The following is a 15,232-nucleotide window of genomic DNA, read 5'->3' as shown; positions in this document are numbered from 1 at the left end:
AAATCCACAGAAAAAAGTTCCATCTCTTCCGCTCGTCAGTTGGAGAAGTGAGAAGAAACAAAGAACAAAAAATCCACACACACCGCCACAACCTAGAAGAACGAGAAAACTGACATCTTCACTGTGAGATCCCCAAATATTGAAGTCGACAGCGCATAAAATATTACTGTTTGAGGTTGACTTCTCGTTACAGGCTGCGCCGTACTTCCGACAGTCGGGTCCAACAGCGCGCCTTGGAGACCAAAAACCCACATATTTCAAGAACCGGTAGTAATGGGGTGTGAGTATATTAAGCATTTAACAAATTATTCTCTTCCGATCGGAACATAAGGAAATGTACAGACGATCGGGTTAAACACCGAATAATATTTCCATAATTTTAAACAACAGTTAATTTCAACCCATGAAATAATCTGAGACATTCTGAAATAACTTCAAAGGAACGCCAACATTTACAATGTATCATTTAGTTTCAAATGGTTTCACAAGAATCGCAGAGAATTCCTTCACTTGCTCCACGCCTCGTAATTCATGATCCAGAAGCGGTAGCTTCGTAACGTGGAAGTCCTCGTACAGATCTGAAATCTATAAATATAAACATGTATTGACATATTTAATGAGCCTCACTTAATGGTACCTGCACCTTGTCGTGGAGGTGGGGCTTGAGTACCTCAGTGACCCCAAGAGCTACTGGTAGGGCCTCCCTAGCCAGATTGGTCGAGGGGGAGAGGTCAGACTAAGACAGGTACCCTGGTCCTGGTAACTTTCTATTGTCCTTCAGTGGGAAAATAATATGACATTAATTTCAGTAATAATTACCTGATCCAAATACTTCTCCTGCACGTGGTGTCTTGCGGCGCACATTCGACAAGGCTGTTCTCCTTTTGTGGGAAACAGCAGCTGGTTCACAACGATATTGTGTGTGTCAATACCACACTTTGTGAGCTCTTGTACTAATCTTTCTGTCTCGTACAGCGATAGAAATTCAGCGATACACACGCAAACAAATGATGTTTGCTCCTGTAAAGCAAAGAACTGTTGGTCTACTCATCGTTTTTGTTATAATTCTAATTCCTCACACTGTTAATAGTGCAGCTGCAATACTTTTCAACTGATAACATCTTCAGTTATTTAATGTTTCCCATGCTAGTTTTCATTTAAAGAAACTTTCTGTAATAAAATAAACGTTCCAACATTGATGTTTGGGTACTTGTGGGTTATCGGGACACAAAATTAGAGAGTCGAATACTGGACTTGGATTGGACGGAAAACTGCGCACGCATATCAGAATACCCCTATACTCAGTTATCGTTATCTGTGAGTTCGTTCAGTTATTTATTGCTGTTCGGTACCATGTTAAAAATTTGGGATTTCAGCTAAACGGCGGAATAAAAAACAGTGGCACAACCCGACAACATATAGATTCATATTTAGCTGAGTTCGTGTGGTGGCGTACAAACGGCGATATTTTTAAAACGATTCTAAAATCTATAAGCGAATTTTGGCCTCCAGTAGAGCAGATTTTAACAACAATTAACATCTCGTGCATATCCAAATAAAATATAATAATCTGTCATTTATTTAAATAAAATATAATAACTTTCAAGTATATGTCATTTATCCACACACATTAACCTAACCTAACCTAAGCTATTTTTAAAGCGATGTGTCCCGATAACCCACAAGTACCGATGTTTGTTTTCTTCATCAAAATATATTTACTGCTACTTGTATGCAGGAAGGTGAAGTATTATGACACAAACTCTTACCACCACACCACATATTTTCCGAAAGTTCAATTTCTTCCGATTTTACTAAACAATCTGAACCAATTTGTTTTCACTTTTGCCACTCACTGATTTTTTTCTGGTACCATCTAAGAACAATTTTCAAGTTCTATATTCCAATAGTTGATCAAAATCAGTCATAGTCATTCTACTATCTTATAAACAGTCAAATGACAATCATTTCTGATAATTTCTTACTATTTCTGCATCTGGATCAGTTTTTTTTTTGATAAACACAAACTAGCGGAGCATAACCTGACAGTTCATTGTGACAGTACTTACTGGATCACGAAACTGCTCATTCACTTGATGAATTATAGCGAGCATCTCCTCCATTTTTGCAGAGAAAGAATCGGGATTAAATTCTGTCAAACCCATCATAGAACATATCTAAGGAAACAAATTATGACATTAAAGCTCTCGCACGAAGTAACAGCGCTATTAAAAACTTCCATCTAAGAAATTAGAAAATACTTCATATTACATATATAAAAGAAAAGTTTTACTTGGTCTATAACCTGAGTAATGAATGGACTAATCTTCATTTTAAGTCGGAGCAATTTTCCAAGGCCTTTCTCCACCACTTGAGGAAACGAGAGTAATCTGAGGGTATGACCAGTTGGGGCCGTATCAAACACCACCACTGAGAAGTTCATGCCTTTCACAAGTCTGAAAATAAAAGAAAGTTATTATTAAAGTTGATTAATTTTTGGCCTAAGCACTGGATGAGGTGATTAGTTAATTTCAGGTTCCAGTACAATTCACAAAATAGAGCTTGTGTTACCCGTTGGATCGGATGCTATTTGGGCCGCAGAACGAGAAATAAATCTTGACTTTAAAAGGTGACGTACCAAATATTCCGAACTTTCGGTATGATTCAGCATTACTTACTTCATTACTTCCGCATAACTCATGGCCTCGTCTATTCCTGGAAATGCCCCGAGAATCTCTTGCATCACGCCTTTACTGAGTTTCATAGCTTCGTCTTCTCCTTCAAAATATTCTTCTGGTAGTTCATTGAAACCAACATTTGGATCTATTTCCTATATTTAACATTTAAGAAAAATTATACTGCTTATTTTTCAGCACAAACAGAGAATTTCTATAAGTGACTGAAAGGGACTTCAACTGAACACTGGTTCCATGTCTGATGCTTGGTTTTTGCCCCTTGCTTTCCCATTTAAATAAATGCCACTTATAAATTATTTTTCAGTAAGTTAAACAAAGCCTTATGCTCTGTTACATGCAGCAAAGATTAAGGATTAATGAGAAACTTATTCTATTAAGGATAAACGACATGAACACTGTTAGAGCTAAAACCTCTTAGGAGAACTGTCACTTCGAAAAAAATAAAATAAAATATTCAAATTGAAATTAGGTAAATGAAAAACAATATGTGAAACATATTTACCAGATTTTCTATGATACCACTTTTTTATGGCTGTAGTAAATTTTTGAGTTCTTTATTAAGTCAGAATGCACCGCATGGGTTTCATTGACATAATAAAGGGAAACCAAGAGACACCGCAGCTAAGCATTAATAGTAGTTTCCAAAAATCAGAATAAAGAATATCTTATGACAATAATGTGATCTTAAATTTGAAACAAATGGCTACCTACAAGTGCTTATAATTAACAGAAATAAAATCTATTAGACTCACCATAGCATAAAGATTTTCAAAGCCTTTCACTTTAGTTGGCACCTTTGAAAATTTCTGATCAAAAGCATCTGAGATATTATGTGCAGGATCCGTGGATATAATCAAAACATTTTCACGTACTTTGGCCAGTTGCACTGCTAAACTACAACTGCAACAAAAGTAACAAAATATATGAGACGTGAGTCCCTAAGAGTGGTGAAAATTTTGATTTTGGTACTTTTGGTAATGGTGCCACATGACATAAGCAACAGTAATGAAACATCCTCAATGAGAAGTATATGCAGCACATCATTCAATATTGGTTTCTCCTTTGTACAAGGCATGTACAAGGAATGAAGATAAAGATTAATACATTATGCCTCTCACACCTGGAGATTATTATCAAGATGAGAACAGAAATAACTAATTAACTAATAATGCTTTAGCTGCATTGGTTATGTTGCACCAAATGGAAAGATGACTAGACAGTAAACTAAGCATGAGAAGGAAGTCAGACACAAGGAGAATGAAACAATGTCATATATAAGAAATTCATAAAATTGAAGATTACTTCACATTTTGTAAATATGTGAACTCTTCATTCTATGACGAATTGGTCGACCTTCATAACAATGGCTGCGCTAACCTTAAATGAAAAGTGGAGTACACTGCTATAGACTACAAACCTGCAGGTTGTTTTTCCAACGCCTCCTTTTCCCCCGACGAAAATCCAACGAAGTGAACGCTGGTCAATAATATTTTGGAGAGATGGTTCTAATGGTGCAAAATCTTCTCCACTCATATTAACATCACGTAACTCTGCAGACGTCATTTTTCCTCATACACAGTTGGTATTATATGTTGGTAGTGTCTGACTATTACTTTTTTGGTGCCAGTGGTAATAATGCGTCGTCACTGCCTATTGGATTAAGTCGTGTAGAAGTTATTCTTTGGGTTGTTACTGCGGTAATTCTCACATGTAAGTGATTTTTGAAGTTTAACGCACGTAGTGAAAAGCTATATAATGGCAGAATTGATAAAGGATATCGACGGTGGAATTCTTGAAGGGGTAAGAATTCACCTAGTTAGAAATATTACGTGTAAAGTTACTGCTGTGTCAAAACATGTGAGTGCTATTGGCATGTGATGGAGATGAGTGGTAAGCTTTATGATCTGACAACTTCACTCCCAGGGAAAGAAATTGCCTGCAGTCATTATATTGGCAATTTGGTAGATCCCAGAGCAGGTGTGGATATGGTGACATAAATAGAAATCATCGTGAATATTATCCAGATAGTCAGTTTATATCTAATCAATATAGTAAGTGAGCTGTATAAATATAGTGCAGTCCATCAAATGTTATGGTCTTATGGTTAGAACGCCTGCTTTGTGTTGTGGTGGTCCTGGGTTCAAATCTTAGCCAAGAGACTGGCCAACCAGGCTGACTTGTCTGTGATTTTCCTCAGTGATGTGTTTGTTCCATAACTGTAGCAAATTTGTTGTTCATTTGAATACTCCTTGCATACTTGAATTTATTTATATAACTGTGCTTTTTCAGTATCTCAGACTATATTGCATCAAATGAGAGGATGATAGTGAACAATGAATTGGAAAGGATGTGGAAGGAAGCTCTCGTGGCCTAATCCTGGTAGTCTCCTGCTGTTTTCCTAGATGGACTGAGGGAAACCATGAAATACCTCTGTCAGGATATCCAGTCTCTGGGCCAAGGTTTTAACTTGGGGACTCCCATATACGAAGCAGGAGTGATAACCACTCGACCATGACGTTTGGTGCCTGTTTGAAGAACTCATTCAGGCAAGGGATATGGTGGTAACTTTATGAGGTATAACTGCAAACAAATTTTATAACAGTTGTGATTGGCAAGTCTTGTGTTGTGCATATATGTAATTAATCTCATATTGATTATTACAGGGAGGCCAGATACTTCGAATGGCACTTGCGTTTAGTGTCCTTAAGCAGATACCAGTTCGAGTAGTCAACATTCGTGCTGGACGAAGTAATCCTGGATTAAGAGCCCAACATCTGAAAGGTAATTTTTTTATAATAGAATTAAACTTTTTGTCATTTTTTAAAATCTTATAAGGAGAGAGTAAATATTATTATAACATGTTATATGTAGTTAGACAAGCAGTGAAGTTATAATGGGGAGAGACAAGAAATTTAAACATAAAATTAATTGAAACAGGTGTCTTGGAATGTGGAGAAGGAGATTGGATAATAATATTGAAAACTGGTGTCAGGGAAGTGGCTATCATGTGAAATGGCAATCATGTTTAATCTTGCATTGTGTTATCATTGAATTCAAGTTTATTTCTTCAACTGTGTTAATTTTTTGTCAGGTTCTTTGTCTTTTAAGATTGTTGTCTTCTGGGTTGTAGTGCCATGTGGTCTGGTAGAAGTTTACCAGTGTTTCAGTTGTCCTTTCTGCCCCGTTGATTGAAGCAGAAAGCATCTATGAAACGTTTGTAAACATCAACCAGACTGCACTGCCGTGAGAACCTCAAATCCTTCTTTTGTCTTCATCTGTACAATACGCTCAGTCAATGGATGTGATTTTAAGATTGTGGATTATTTAGATTATCCTTCAACTATTGAAGAATTAATTATGATAAAATTAATTATTTGCGTGTAAGTAATGTTTTTATTTATGCAGGAGTGGAGTTAGTGCGAGATATAAGTGGAGGAAAGCTAAGAGGAGGTGAAATTGGTTCTGAGGAAATTGTTTTTCACCCAGGAAAGGTGAAATGTGGAGAATATTCAGCTGATACAGGAACAGCTGGGTGAGTATTTCTGTTCATGTAATGATGTCTGTTATAACTTCAGCAGGTACTTTGTTCAAATTCTGGCTGGGGCTGACACTGCCAAGTGGTGTTTTTGTTCAGTCACTCCAAATATTTCAAGATATTACAAGTTCCTTGACCACTTTCCCCACCACATTTTTGTATTTGCAGTAATTCCGACATCTCTCACTGTGTACACTCCACTAAGTATTTTAAACAATGATATTAACATGGCCTTGCAGTGATAAAGCCATTGCTAGTTATACTTGCCACATGATATTTATGAGCTTTGTTGGCCGTCACAAATATACACATTGGTGGCCAGCCTGCTGAGGTGTGGGGGGAGAGGGGAAGCAATGGTGCATGGGGCGTCTTACCTCCCCTTGCTCTTTCCATCTTCCCTCCTCTCTTAATGTTACATAGCCTGGGCTCACAGATATTCTGCATCCAGAAGACCATCGACAGTGGGTCAAATTGCCTGAGAATGTAGTAGTTGACTGTAATTGTCTTCGTGCGTCATTGAATATTGAAAGATTGATTGGTGATACTTTGTTCAGGAGTGTTGGTTTGCTGATCCAAGTTGCTCTTCCCTGTATTCTGTTTGGCAATGGAATGACGATACTGAAACTAAGAGGAGGAACTAATGCGGAGATGGCTCCTCAAATTGACTACATAACTGAGGTGTGCCATCTTGGCCTTTATTTTTACACCTTGTATATTTACATATAATGAAATTAAACTGCTAACTGTGTGTATACACGAGTGTCTTCTATAATTTTGCGTTAACTGCTATGCACATATGCTTGGGTTTGCTTCATATTGGTACATTTTTTTATGCGTCATTATCCTTCATTATCTGGGACATTTTTTATGTGTTGCTATCCTTTGTTATCCAGTGAAACTAATTTGGGAATGTACATGCCTAGAATTTTAATGTATGAAACAAAATCTATTTCTAATGTGTCATGAATTGCATATGTAAATAAATAACCATTTAATAAGGTTTTTGCTGATGGTATTTCTTTGTATTGTCAGTGAACATTATCTTCTTTGGGACTTCATCTCTGATCTAATCCTTTATTGTACACAGCATAAGGAATTTTCTTATGATGTACTGTTTTGTACCATTATTCACTGTTTGATAGATTTCTTGTATGGAGCTGTATGCTAACGTAATGGTTGAACAAGGCTCTCTGTGAGTTTGAAGATCCTTTTGCTTACATCATGTGAGATGAATTGGACAATGATGGGCTTGGAAGAACCGACAACTGAGCACAAATTAGTAGTTGTAATATTCTGTTAATGGATAAGAGTTGGTATCAGTAGTTCTGTCAGTTTGTTAATGTTCTGTGCAAATCCCTTTTATTTTATTTTATTGGTACTTGTGGGTTATTGGGACACATCACTTTAAAAATAGGTTAGGTTAGGTTAACTTTCAAGTATATGTCATTTATCCACACACATTAACCTAACCTAACGTAACCTATTTTTAAAGCGATGTGTTGCAATAACCCACAAGTACCTATTTTTTTTACAGGTATTTAGGCCACTTCTGGAGAAGTTTGGAGGTACCTTTGATTACAAGATTATCAAAAGGTTAGTAAACATTTTGCAGAAGCTGTGAGTGTGCGCGTTCACGTGTGTGCTTGTACACGCTCTGCTGGCCTGGCGCATGTAGAATTTGCTCATTGTCTCATCTGACTCATTCTGAAAGAACGGATTAAAGTTGATTGACTTTTATTTGTAACGAAGAGTTTGCATGTGTTTCTTAAGTATGAACAGTCTGATCAAGTGACTCAGAAACCAAAAAACCATGATTCTCTGAAGATGTGTAGTATATGTGCACATGTGCGTATCCTTATATTACTTACAGCATCTCTAAAATTATAGATGTTGACGGGTTTATTTCTTTCAGAGGTTATTTTCCGAGAGGCGGAGGGGAGGTGCATATAAGAGTACAACCAGTGAAACAGTTGAAGGCTGTCAATCTAATCGAGAGCGGCCGCGTTGTACGTATAAGAGGATGGGCTTTTGTGGCCGGTTCTCTGCCCATTAAGGTGAAATGAAATAACTAAAATTGTTGTGGAAAATAACTAATTAAATTGAAAATGTAATGACATGAAAGTAGTGTTTAGAAAATAAAGAATAACTTTATGTTAAGAAAATATTTGTAAAGGTTATCAGAAATCTGTCATGTTATATAAAATCGTTCTTATGCCACGTCTTGGAGCATGTATGGGGATTGGAGGTAAAGATCCATGTATTCATAACCTTGGCACTAAATTGAAGTGAGTAGTCAGCTTCATGATGTGGCCACTTTATTGCCAGTGAAATAGTCCCTGATATGCACTGGGCAGGAGACTGGGTAGTAAAGGAACCAGTCTGGACATAGTATTAAAAAAAAAAAATTTGCCCTTGCCTTGGTTATTCAGCTAATAGCCATTTACACAGTTAGGTATTCTGTCTCAACATACATTATATGGGAAGCTGGATGTGCAATGAAAAATGCTTCATAAATTAAGAATGTATTTTAATGTTGTTGTAATGCCACTTCATTGTATAAATTACAGCATATATTGCTGAAAATAAATTAATCGGTAACCATATTGACAGTAGTTAAGGTGACTAGTGTGCAAATTTGTTTTTATTGGTAGCTGGTTTACTTGGTAACTAAGGATGTCAAACAAGTTTGGTGTTAGTGTTTGTAAGTTTAGAGGTCATGAAAGCATGCTCAGGAAAACTGTTAAATTGTCGCAGGTAGCTCATGCTATGGCAGATACCGCTGCTCAAACTCTGAGGAAGGCCTTGGAGAACGTAGATGTGTCAATTGTAAGGTACAAGGAGGATCCAGATGAGGCTGTTGGAAACGGCTCTGGAATCAAGTAAGTTTGTTTTCTGAATTATTTTTGGACGGGGTAGATGAGAAATGAATACAAAATTTTGTTTGGAAAGGTTGAAGAAATCCCACTCAGAAGACCTAGACATAGATGAAAGGATGATACTAAACTAGATCTTAAGGAAATAGGGTGTGAGAGAGTGCACTGGATTCATCTGGTTCACTGGTTAACATGGTTATGAAAATTCTGGTTTCATAAACGGATGGGAATTTCTTTACTAGCTGAGCGTACTGTTAATGTCTAAAGAAGAAGTGTACATCTTTGAGTCGCTACTTTCTGAAATGTTTTTTTTTTTTTTATAATTTTTGGAAGTAGTATAAGATTGCGAATCAACAAACTAACTAGAAACTTACTACAGTTCTTTATCATTATCAGTCTTGTTGCAGAAATGAGTACAGGTTGCATTCTGGGTGGCTCTGCCCTAGGTGGACGACACCTGAAGGCTGAAGAGGTGGGAATGAAAGCTGCGGATGAACTGTTTCAGTCCATCTATACAGGAGCCTGCGTAGACTCCTATTCTCAAGATCAGGTAATACTTAACTTTCTCCCTCAGGCACTACCCGTGATGGGTTACAAAGGGAACCAACATCTTAATATGAGCTATAAGGGTTTTGGGGTTGTTTTGTTTTACATTCGTGAAGTTTTACGTTTGACACGGGACTCCAAGACTTTACCACCTGATTTCAGAAGTGTTGTGTGCCGCTTGGCTAATTTAGGGGCTCATACTATCTTGTTTAAAGTATATGTTGATGTCTGTTTTCAGATGATCTTACTCATGGCAATTGCACATGGAAAATCCCGTGTAAAATGTGGGCCGGTGTCTTTACATACTCGGACAGCCATTCACGTAGCACATCTGTTGACAGAGGTAAGACTAATTGGATTTTATTAAATATATGATATAATATATTACATTTTACTTCTTTCAGACCTGCAGATCTGAGTATGTGCTTCAAATTTCAAGCAGTTTTTTTGTATATTAACACAGAAAGATCTTAAAACTTTGCATACCATGTAGTGTATTAGAATATAAAATAATTTGGTACTTGTGGGTTATCGGGACACATCACTTTAAAAATAGGTTAGGTTAGGATAATGTGTGTGGATAAATGACATATACTTGAAAGTTACTATATTTTATTTCAATAAATGACGGATTATTTTATTTTATTTGGATATGCATGAGATGTTAATTGTTGTTACTACCTGTCTTCAGAGGCCAAAATTCGCTTATAGATTTTAGAATCGTTTTAAAAATATCGCCATTATCATTTGCACGCCGCCATATAAACTCAGCAGTTTTCCGTGCCAATCCAACTCCAGATATTCGACTCCACCGTTTTGTATCCCGATAACCCACAAGTACCAATAATTGTTTGTTTGCTTATTTTATATTCTAACGCAGAAAGATATTACGAATGAAAACTGACAAACTTAATTCCTTTGAAAGAGGGAAGTACCGAGTGTTGTTGGAGGGGATAGGGTTGTGGTATTTGAGGTTTTCATGGCTGTGAGTCTGAAGATGACTGTCTTCTGGGTTGTTGCGTCGTGTAGTGCTTGATGCTGCCTTCTGATTTGTAGCTGTCTGGTCAGTGTCTCCAGTGCTATGTTAATAAGTGAATGTTTTCTTTGTCTAAGCAAATAATCATCAGAAGCAATAATACCGTATATAGTCGCACCACATTGCACAAATATGTAATTAGTAAAAATGAAACTATATTTGTGCAAAATAAATATACTGATATTATTTTGTTGTCATGTCTTACAGGCGAAATTCACTGTGATAAATGGTGAGGCAGATTCCAACTTTATTGAGTGTGAAGGAATTGGTCTCGAAAACATTTCTTAAATTCATGGCTTGTGATGAATTTTCTAAAGACTGCAGTTGACTGACGGCTATTAAAATTCCAAATATTCCATACTTGGAAATACAGTAGAATGCTGTTTCATAAACGCAAGACCAAATTGCTGACTTATTGAATTTAAAAAATCTTGTTCTTTAACCCTGTGATTTGTATGGTTTCTTTCTGTCAACCATATCATAACAGAATATAACCAGAACATTAAAGATATGCGTGGTCTCAAAATTATTTCGCCGAGTAATCCAAGGTAACAAAACACGATGGTCATTCTGTGTCTGCGTCTGTGCAGACTAAATTACATATTTACTGACTAAATCAAATTTAGAAATAGTTTATGTATGATTTAAAGCTTTCACGGTGAATAATTGCATTAGAATCTTCTTGAGCAACCAAATATGTTGAAGTTGAATTAAAAACCAATGTCCTGGAGACCTGCCCTGTCTGCAGATGAATATATATTAAGGCATCGATTTCATGTAAGGAGTCGATGAACTGTGTCGAAACACAGTAACACGCCCGCTTTTAACTGGAAAATGAAACCATCGTAGCAGAACATTGTCCTCATCTCATATAGTTATATACTGTTGCATTTTCAGGTATTGTAACTGGTTTTGTATTGTGAAACAGGAGACATTGAAACTGGTACTAGCGGCAAAGTATTATCAATAAAATTACTGTGTTTTGTGTGGATGTCATTACAATCACAACCTACATCATATATCTTCCAGTTTCCTATCATTCAGCTCAATACATTTTCATTTTCTTTCACCTTGAGAAATAACTATCTTTCCCTAAGGTCTAGCAATGGTAGGTAAATGTTTGAACTCTCCCTCTCCTTCCAGTCTGCAATACTGATGGAGACCTTTTATAAACATAATCAGAATGTGGTGATAAAATATTTAGCATGGTTTTACTCTTTCTTAATAAATATACAGAATCATGGATATCATAAAATCTGTGTCAATGCAGTTTGGATTTTGTCAGATCCATGGGTGGGCTGAGTTATTAGCAGGAAAACAGTTACATTAGACCTTTCAGGATTGTAGCTGCAGGAAGCATGATATGAGGACTTTATTTTTATTTTGTTAAATGATAAAAAACAAACTAAATGCTTGATATTTGTGTAGATGTTTTAGATCAAATCTCTACGAGACTACATGGTACAGCATCCCAGAAGACAGTAATTTTCATTACATTATGCATTAATTTTTTGGTACTTTGTGCAAATAACGTACAAAGCACTGTAGAGCAGTTTATTTTAACTGTAAATTACTGAAAGTGGACAGTATTTTTTTTTATCAAAACCTGATATGTTGAGGTTATGTTTTTGTAAAGCTTTTGATTTACCCATTGGGTGTGGAGGGTGAATATCCAGGAAGAATCAACAGTCAGGCACAATATAAAGCACATTATCATTGATGTAACATTGACGTACCCAACCTGACCTCACGAGTTCAAATGAGAAAGTGAGAGGAGCTTACATGTACACAGAGAGAAAGCACAGCTGCTCATCATGTTCCCTTCACTGTTTAAGGTTAAGCAGAATTATTTATTGCACTTTCAATACTGCTTAAATAATCGCTAACTACATTCGGTTTGAGTAGCGTACTTGCACACAGCAATGTAAGATATTTCATGCGTACTGAGACGCTCATCACAACTCAAAGTGGACGTGTCTTGGTTTGCTCCTATTTAGGTTAGGTTCATTTTGATAGACGGGTTAATGATAGTATGACGTAATAGAATTGGGTGGACGAACGTTAAACTCTTGGTTTCGTGATTGCAGATAAAACTGGGAAGCATGCTGTTGGAACCGCTCGTATATACTGTTATTAAGAAACTCTTGTTAATTCCAGGTACAAATATAGAAACTGTACAGGCATATGAGTAGAATATTTTACATATTACATTTTTCCTATGAAATCATTCAGAATTATGTTGTGAGATTTGAGGTTTTCACGGTGGTGAGGATGATCTAGGTTTTGGCGTCGTGTAGACTCGTAGGTACATGCCAAAGCCCAGAACATCATCAGACTTATTGTTTTACCTCTGCAATCGAACGACGTCTGCAATTTTTAATATCAAAGCAAGTGCCTACCCTAAATGTTGCTGCCATTTCTGTGTTCAGAAGTTCTTGTGTCTGAATGAAAATTTTTTTAATTCAATAAATCTTATGTTTGTCGAAATAGATTTTTAGAATGTATTGGTTGGTGTCGGGTGGACGTAAAACAGTGAAGTTGCCTTCGTTTCTTCTCACTTTTCGATAATCGATGTATGGGAGATGTCGAATCTATCTCGAGGGAAAAGTTGCTATCTTAGGGTCATTCAGCAATAACTCAAACGGTGTGGTGTTGTGGTATATGATTAATTTCACCTCTGGCAGAAACTGTAGATCAAAAGTTGATGGACCTCAAGAATGTGGGTGAGTGTTGGAGTGAAAGGATTTTGATCGTTATTGACTTGCGGGCATCTTACAGTAATGACGAATGAGTTGATTCATCTTTTTAGGTGACTTTGCCTTTCACTTTTCGTCTTTCCCAGTGCAGTCAGATTGCCCTTCAATCATTTATCATGCGTCTAATGGATGAATGCGATGTTCAGTTACGATGTTTTTGGTTGGATTCAGGATGAAGCCTTGGTTTTTTCGCGCTATTGGAAATATTTATCATGCACCATGCATGTCTTTGTTTATCTGCCCATCCATTTGTATACACATGCAAGTTTCTACCTGCTTTTAATATCGCGTATTTTTGTATGTTTTTCATATTATCTCTATAATAACCGACGTTGGTTATCACTTGGTATTGTTAAGGGATTGTGGGCCACATGTGAAAATATTTATGAATGTTTTTTTTTGTATTAATGTTTTACAAGTCGCAAGTAACTACTGCAGTTGATTTGGCTACAAATCCAGGTGCTTTAATTTCGTTTCCCATTATATGTTATGTTTTGAATCTCAACAAGACAGGCTTATATTTTAAAATTGTATTTTTATAACTTAAATGTTCCCTCTTATTCTTCTAATAATCTTCCACCTTTGCTTTTAACTTGAACGTGACTATACCTATACATTTTCAACGGGAATGACGTCATTAAGTCTACATGATACAGCACTTTGTTTGAAAACATACAGATTGAGTGGCGATAAGGGAAATTCTGTAATCGTATTATCACGTCTCTGCCAAAATGCTGATAACGTGGGGGGGGGGGAGGATACGTTTATCGTTGTCAGAGAAAATGGATACTCTTTGAACACGATAAATATTTACCTACGCATTTTAGGTCAGTATTTATGAGTGTCATTTTACGTTACGTTATGAGACAGAGGAATGTCTGGTCGTTCCTCTTAGGCGAGACCCAGTCCCGGCGACCTTGTAGTTATAAGGAACTTCAGAATTCTAAACGAGCAACTAATTCTGGGACTGCTAAGGGAAGCCAGTGTCGTGAAGTTCTGTCGTTTTTGCCGTAAGTTATGCCTTTGGAAGGGTAAGGAGAAATGATAAATTGATTAAAATTTAGCTTAATATTTTTTTTTAAAAAAATGGTACGAATACGTGTCTCAAATGGCATTGTAAAAAAACATATTTCGCTTTGTAGCCATGTTTTTATTCCACATTCTACATAATAATGGTTCAAGGAAAGCCAAACGTTTTTCCCCTAAATGCATCCACGATAATATTGGTTTATTTTTTGGTTATCGTGAGTCCCTCCTTCCCCAATCCAATCTTTTCTGTGACTTAGGCTATTGCGTTCAAATGGCGGACTATTTATTTTGTTGGTTTTTTTTGTCATTTATGAATACGAAACACTCTGTCAGTGACAACTCTATGTACACGCTGGGAATTAAGCAGTTTGCGTCATGCAGTAATCTGTTTAATGTTGCGTGTTACTGAATACTCGTGTGAAACGCTGAATTTCCCAGCTGACTTAAAATTTGAACAAAGCAGCTAAGCGTTACATCGTGTTCCTGCAACTCTTCCAAGTACAATTGTCAGCCGACTGTAACTGGGAAATGATGCAAGGGGTAGATATCTGGATGTAAGTGTTCTACATTGTTTTCTCGCCATCTGAAATGTGCCTGTAAGTTATATTTCCTGGTTCAGTAATTGACCTAAGTGCCTGGTTTCAGGTTCTTTACTGACGTTGCATAAGCTGACGTCACGTAGAATGAGCTTTTGTGTAAGTGCAGAATACAAACTGCTTCTTAAATTACAATGAGAGGTTTTGTATTACGCGTAGGGCATT

At 36.7% G+C, this 15,232-nt stretch overlaps 3 protein-coding genes across 3 annotated transcripts in view; 2 read left to right on the top strand and 1 right to left on the bottom strand.

Moving 5' to 3' along the window:
- Positions 1-374: 374 nt before the first annotated feature.
- On the bottom strand, positions 375-4,316 carry LOC110829069 (ATPase ASNA1 homolog). Its single transcript, XM_022062393.2, has 7 exons — positions 4,114-4,316; positions 3,449-3,596; positions 2,679-2,830; positions 2,306-2,456; positions 2,070-2,177; positions 820-1,020; positions 375-585 (listed from the first exon to the last, which is right to left on the bottom strand). The coding sequence occupies exons 1-7, from the start codon at positions 4,257-4,259 to the stop codon at positions 463-465; spliced, it is 1,029 nt and encodes a 342-aa protein (XP_021918085.1). The 5' UTR covers positions 4,260-4,316; the 3' UTR covers positions 375-462.
- Positions 4,317-4,336: 20 nt separating this feature from the next.
- On the top strand, positions 4,337-11,673 carry Rtca (RNA 3'-terminal phosphate cyclase). Its single transcript, XM_022062388.1, has 10 exons — positions 4,337-4,496; positions 5,360-5,477; positions 6,102-6,228; positions 6,786-6,909; positions 7,766-7,824; positions 8,144-8,285; positions 8,986-9,110; positions 9,501-9,654; positions 9,889-9,993; positions 10,894-11,673. The coding sequence occupies exons 1-10, from the start codon at positions 4,452-4,454 to the stop codon at positions 10,972-10,974; spliced, it is 1,080 nt and encodes a 359-aa protein (XP_021918080.1). The 5' UTR covers positions 4,337-4,451; the 3' UTR covers positions 10,975-11,673.
- A 1,553-nt stretch (positions 11,674-13,226) lies between these two features.
- Positions 13,227-15,232, top strand: part of LOC110829079 (uncharacterized) — a 30,141-nt gene continuing 28,135 nt past the window's right edge. The window contains exon 1 of the mRNA XM_022062419.2: positions 13,227-13,409. Within this exon, the coding sequence (XP_021918111.1) occupies positions 13,404-13,409 (6 nt within the window). The 5' untranslated portion in view covers positions 13,227-13,403. The remainder of the gene's footprint in view (positions 13,410-15,232) is intronic.

Source organism: Zootermopsis nevadensis, unplaced genomic scaffold (genome assembly GCF_977971745.1).
Source record: "Zootermopsis nevadensis isolate Lab colony 2312 unplaced genomic scaffold, Znev_1.0 Znev_ptg000007l, whole genome shotgun sequence".
Lineage (NCBI taxonomy): Eukaryota > Metazoa > Arthropoda > Insecta > Blattodea > Termopsidae > Zootermopsis > Zootermopsis nevadensis.
This window is presented reverse-complemented; position numbering and strand designations above follow the sequence as displayed.

Excerpts from the sequence above, each read along its gene's own strand:
- LOC110829069 (XM_022062393.2), bottom strand. The coding sequence starts at position 4,259 with ATGACGTCTGCAGAGTTACGTGATGTTAATATGAGTGGAGAAGATTTT. Across the intron at positions 2,831-3,448 it reads TTGAAAATCTTTATGCTATG|GAAATAGATCCAAATGTTGG; the intron begins GTGAGTCTAATA and ends TGTTAAATATAG. Across the intron at positions 1,021-2,069 it reads ATGAGCAGTTTCGTGATCCA|GAGCAAACATCATTTGTTTG; the intron begins GTAAGTACTGTC and ends TTTGCTTTACAG.
- Rtca (XM_022062388.1), top strand. The coding sequence starts at position 4,452 with ATGGCAGAATTGATAAAGGATATCGACGGTGGAATTCTTGAAGGG. Across the intron at positions 5,478-6,101 it reads AAGAGCCCAACATCTGAAAG|GAGTGGAGTTAGTGCGAGAT; the intron begins GTAATTTTTTTA and ends TTATTTATGCAG. Across the intron at positions 9,111-9,500 it reads GGAAACGGCTCTGGAATCAA|TCTTGTTGCAGAAATGAGTA; the intron begins GTAAGTTTGTTT and ends TATCATTATCAG.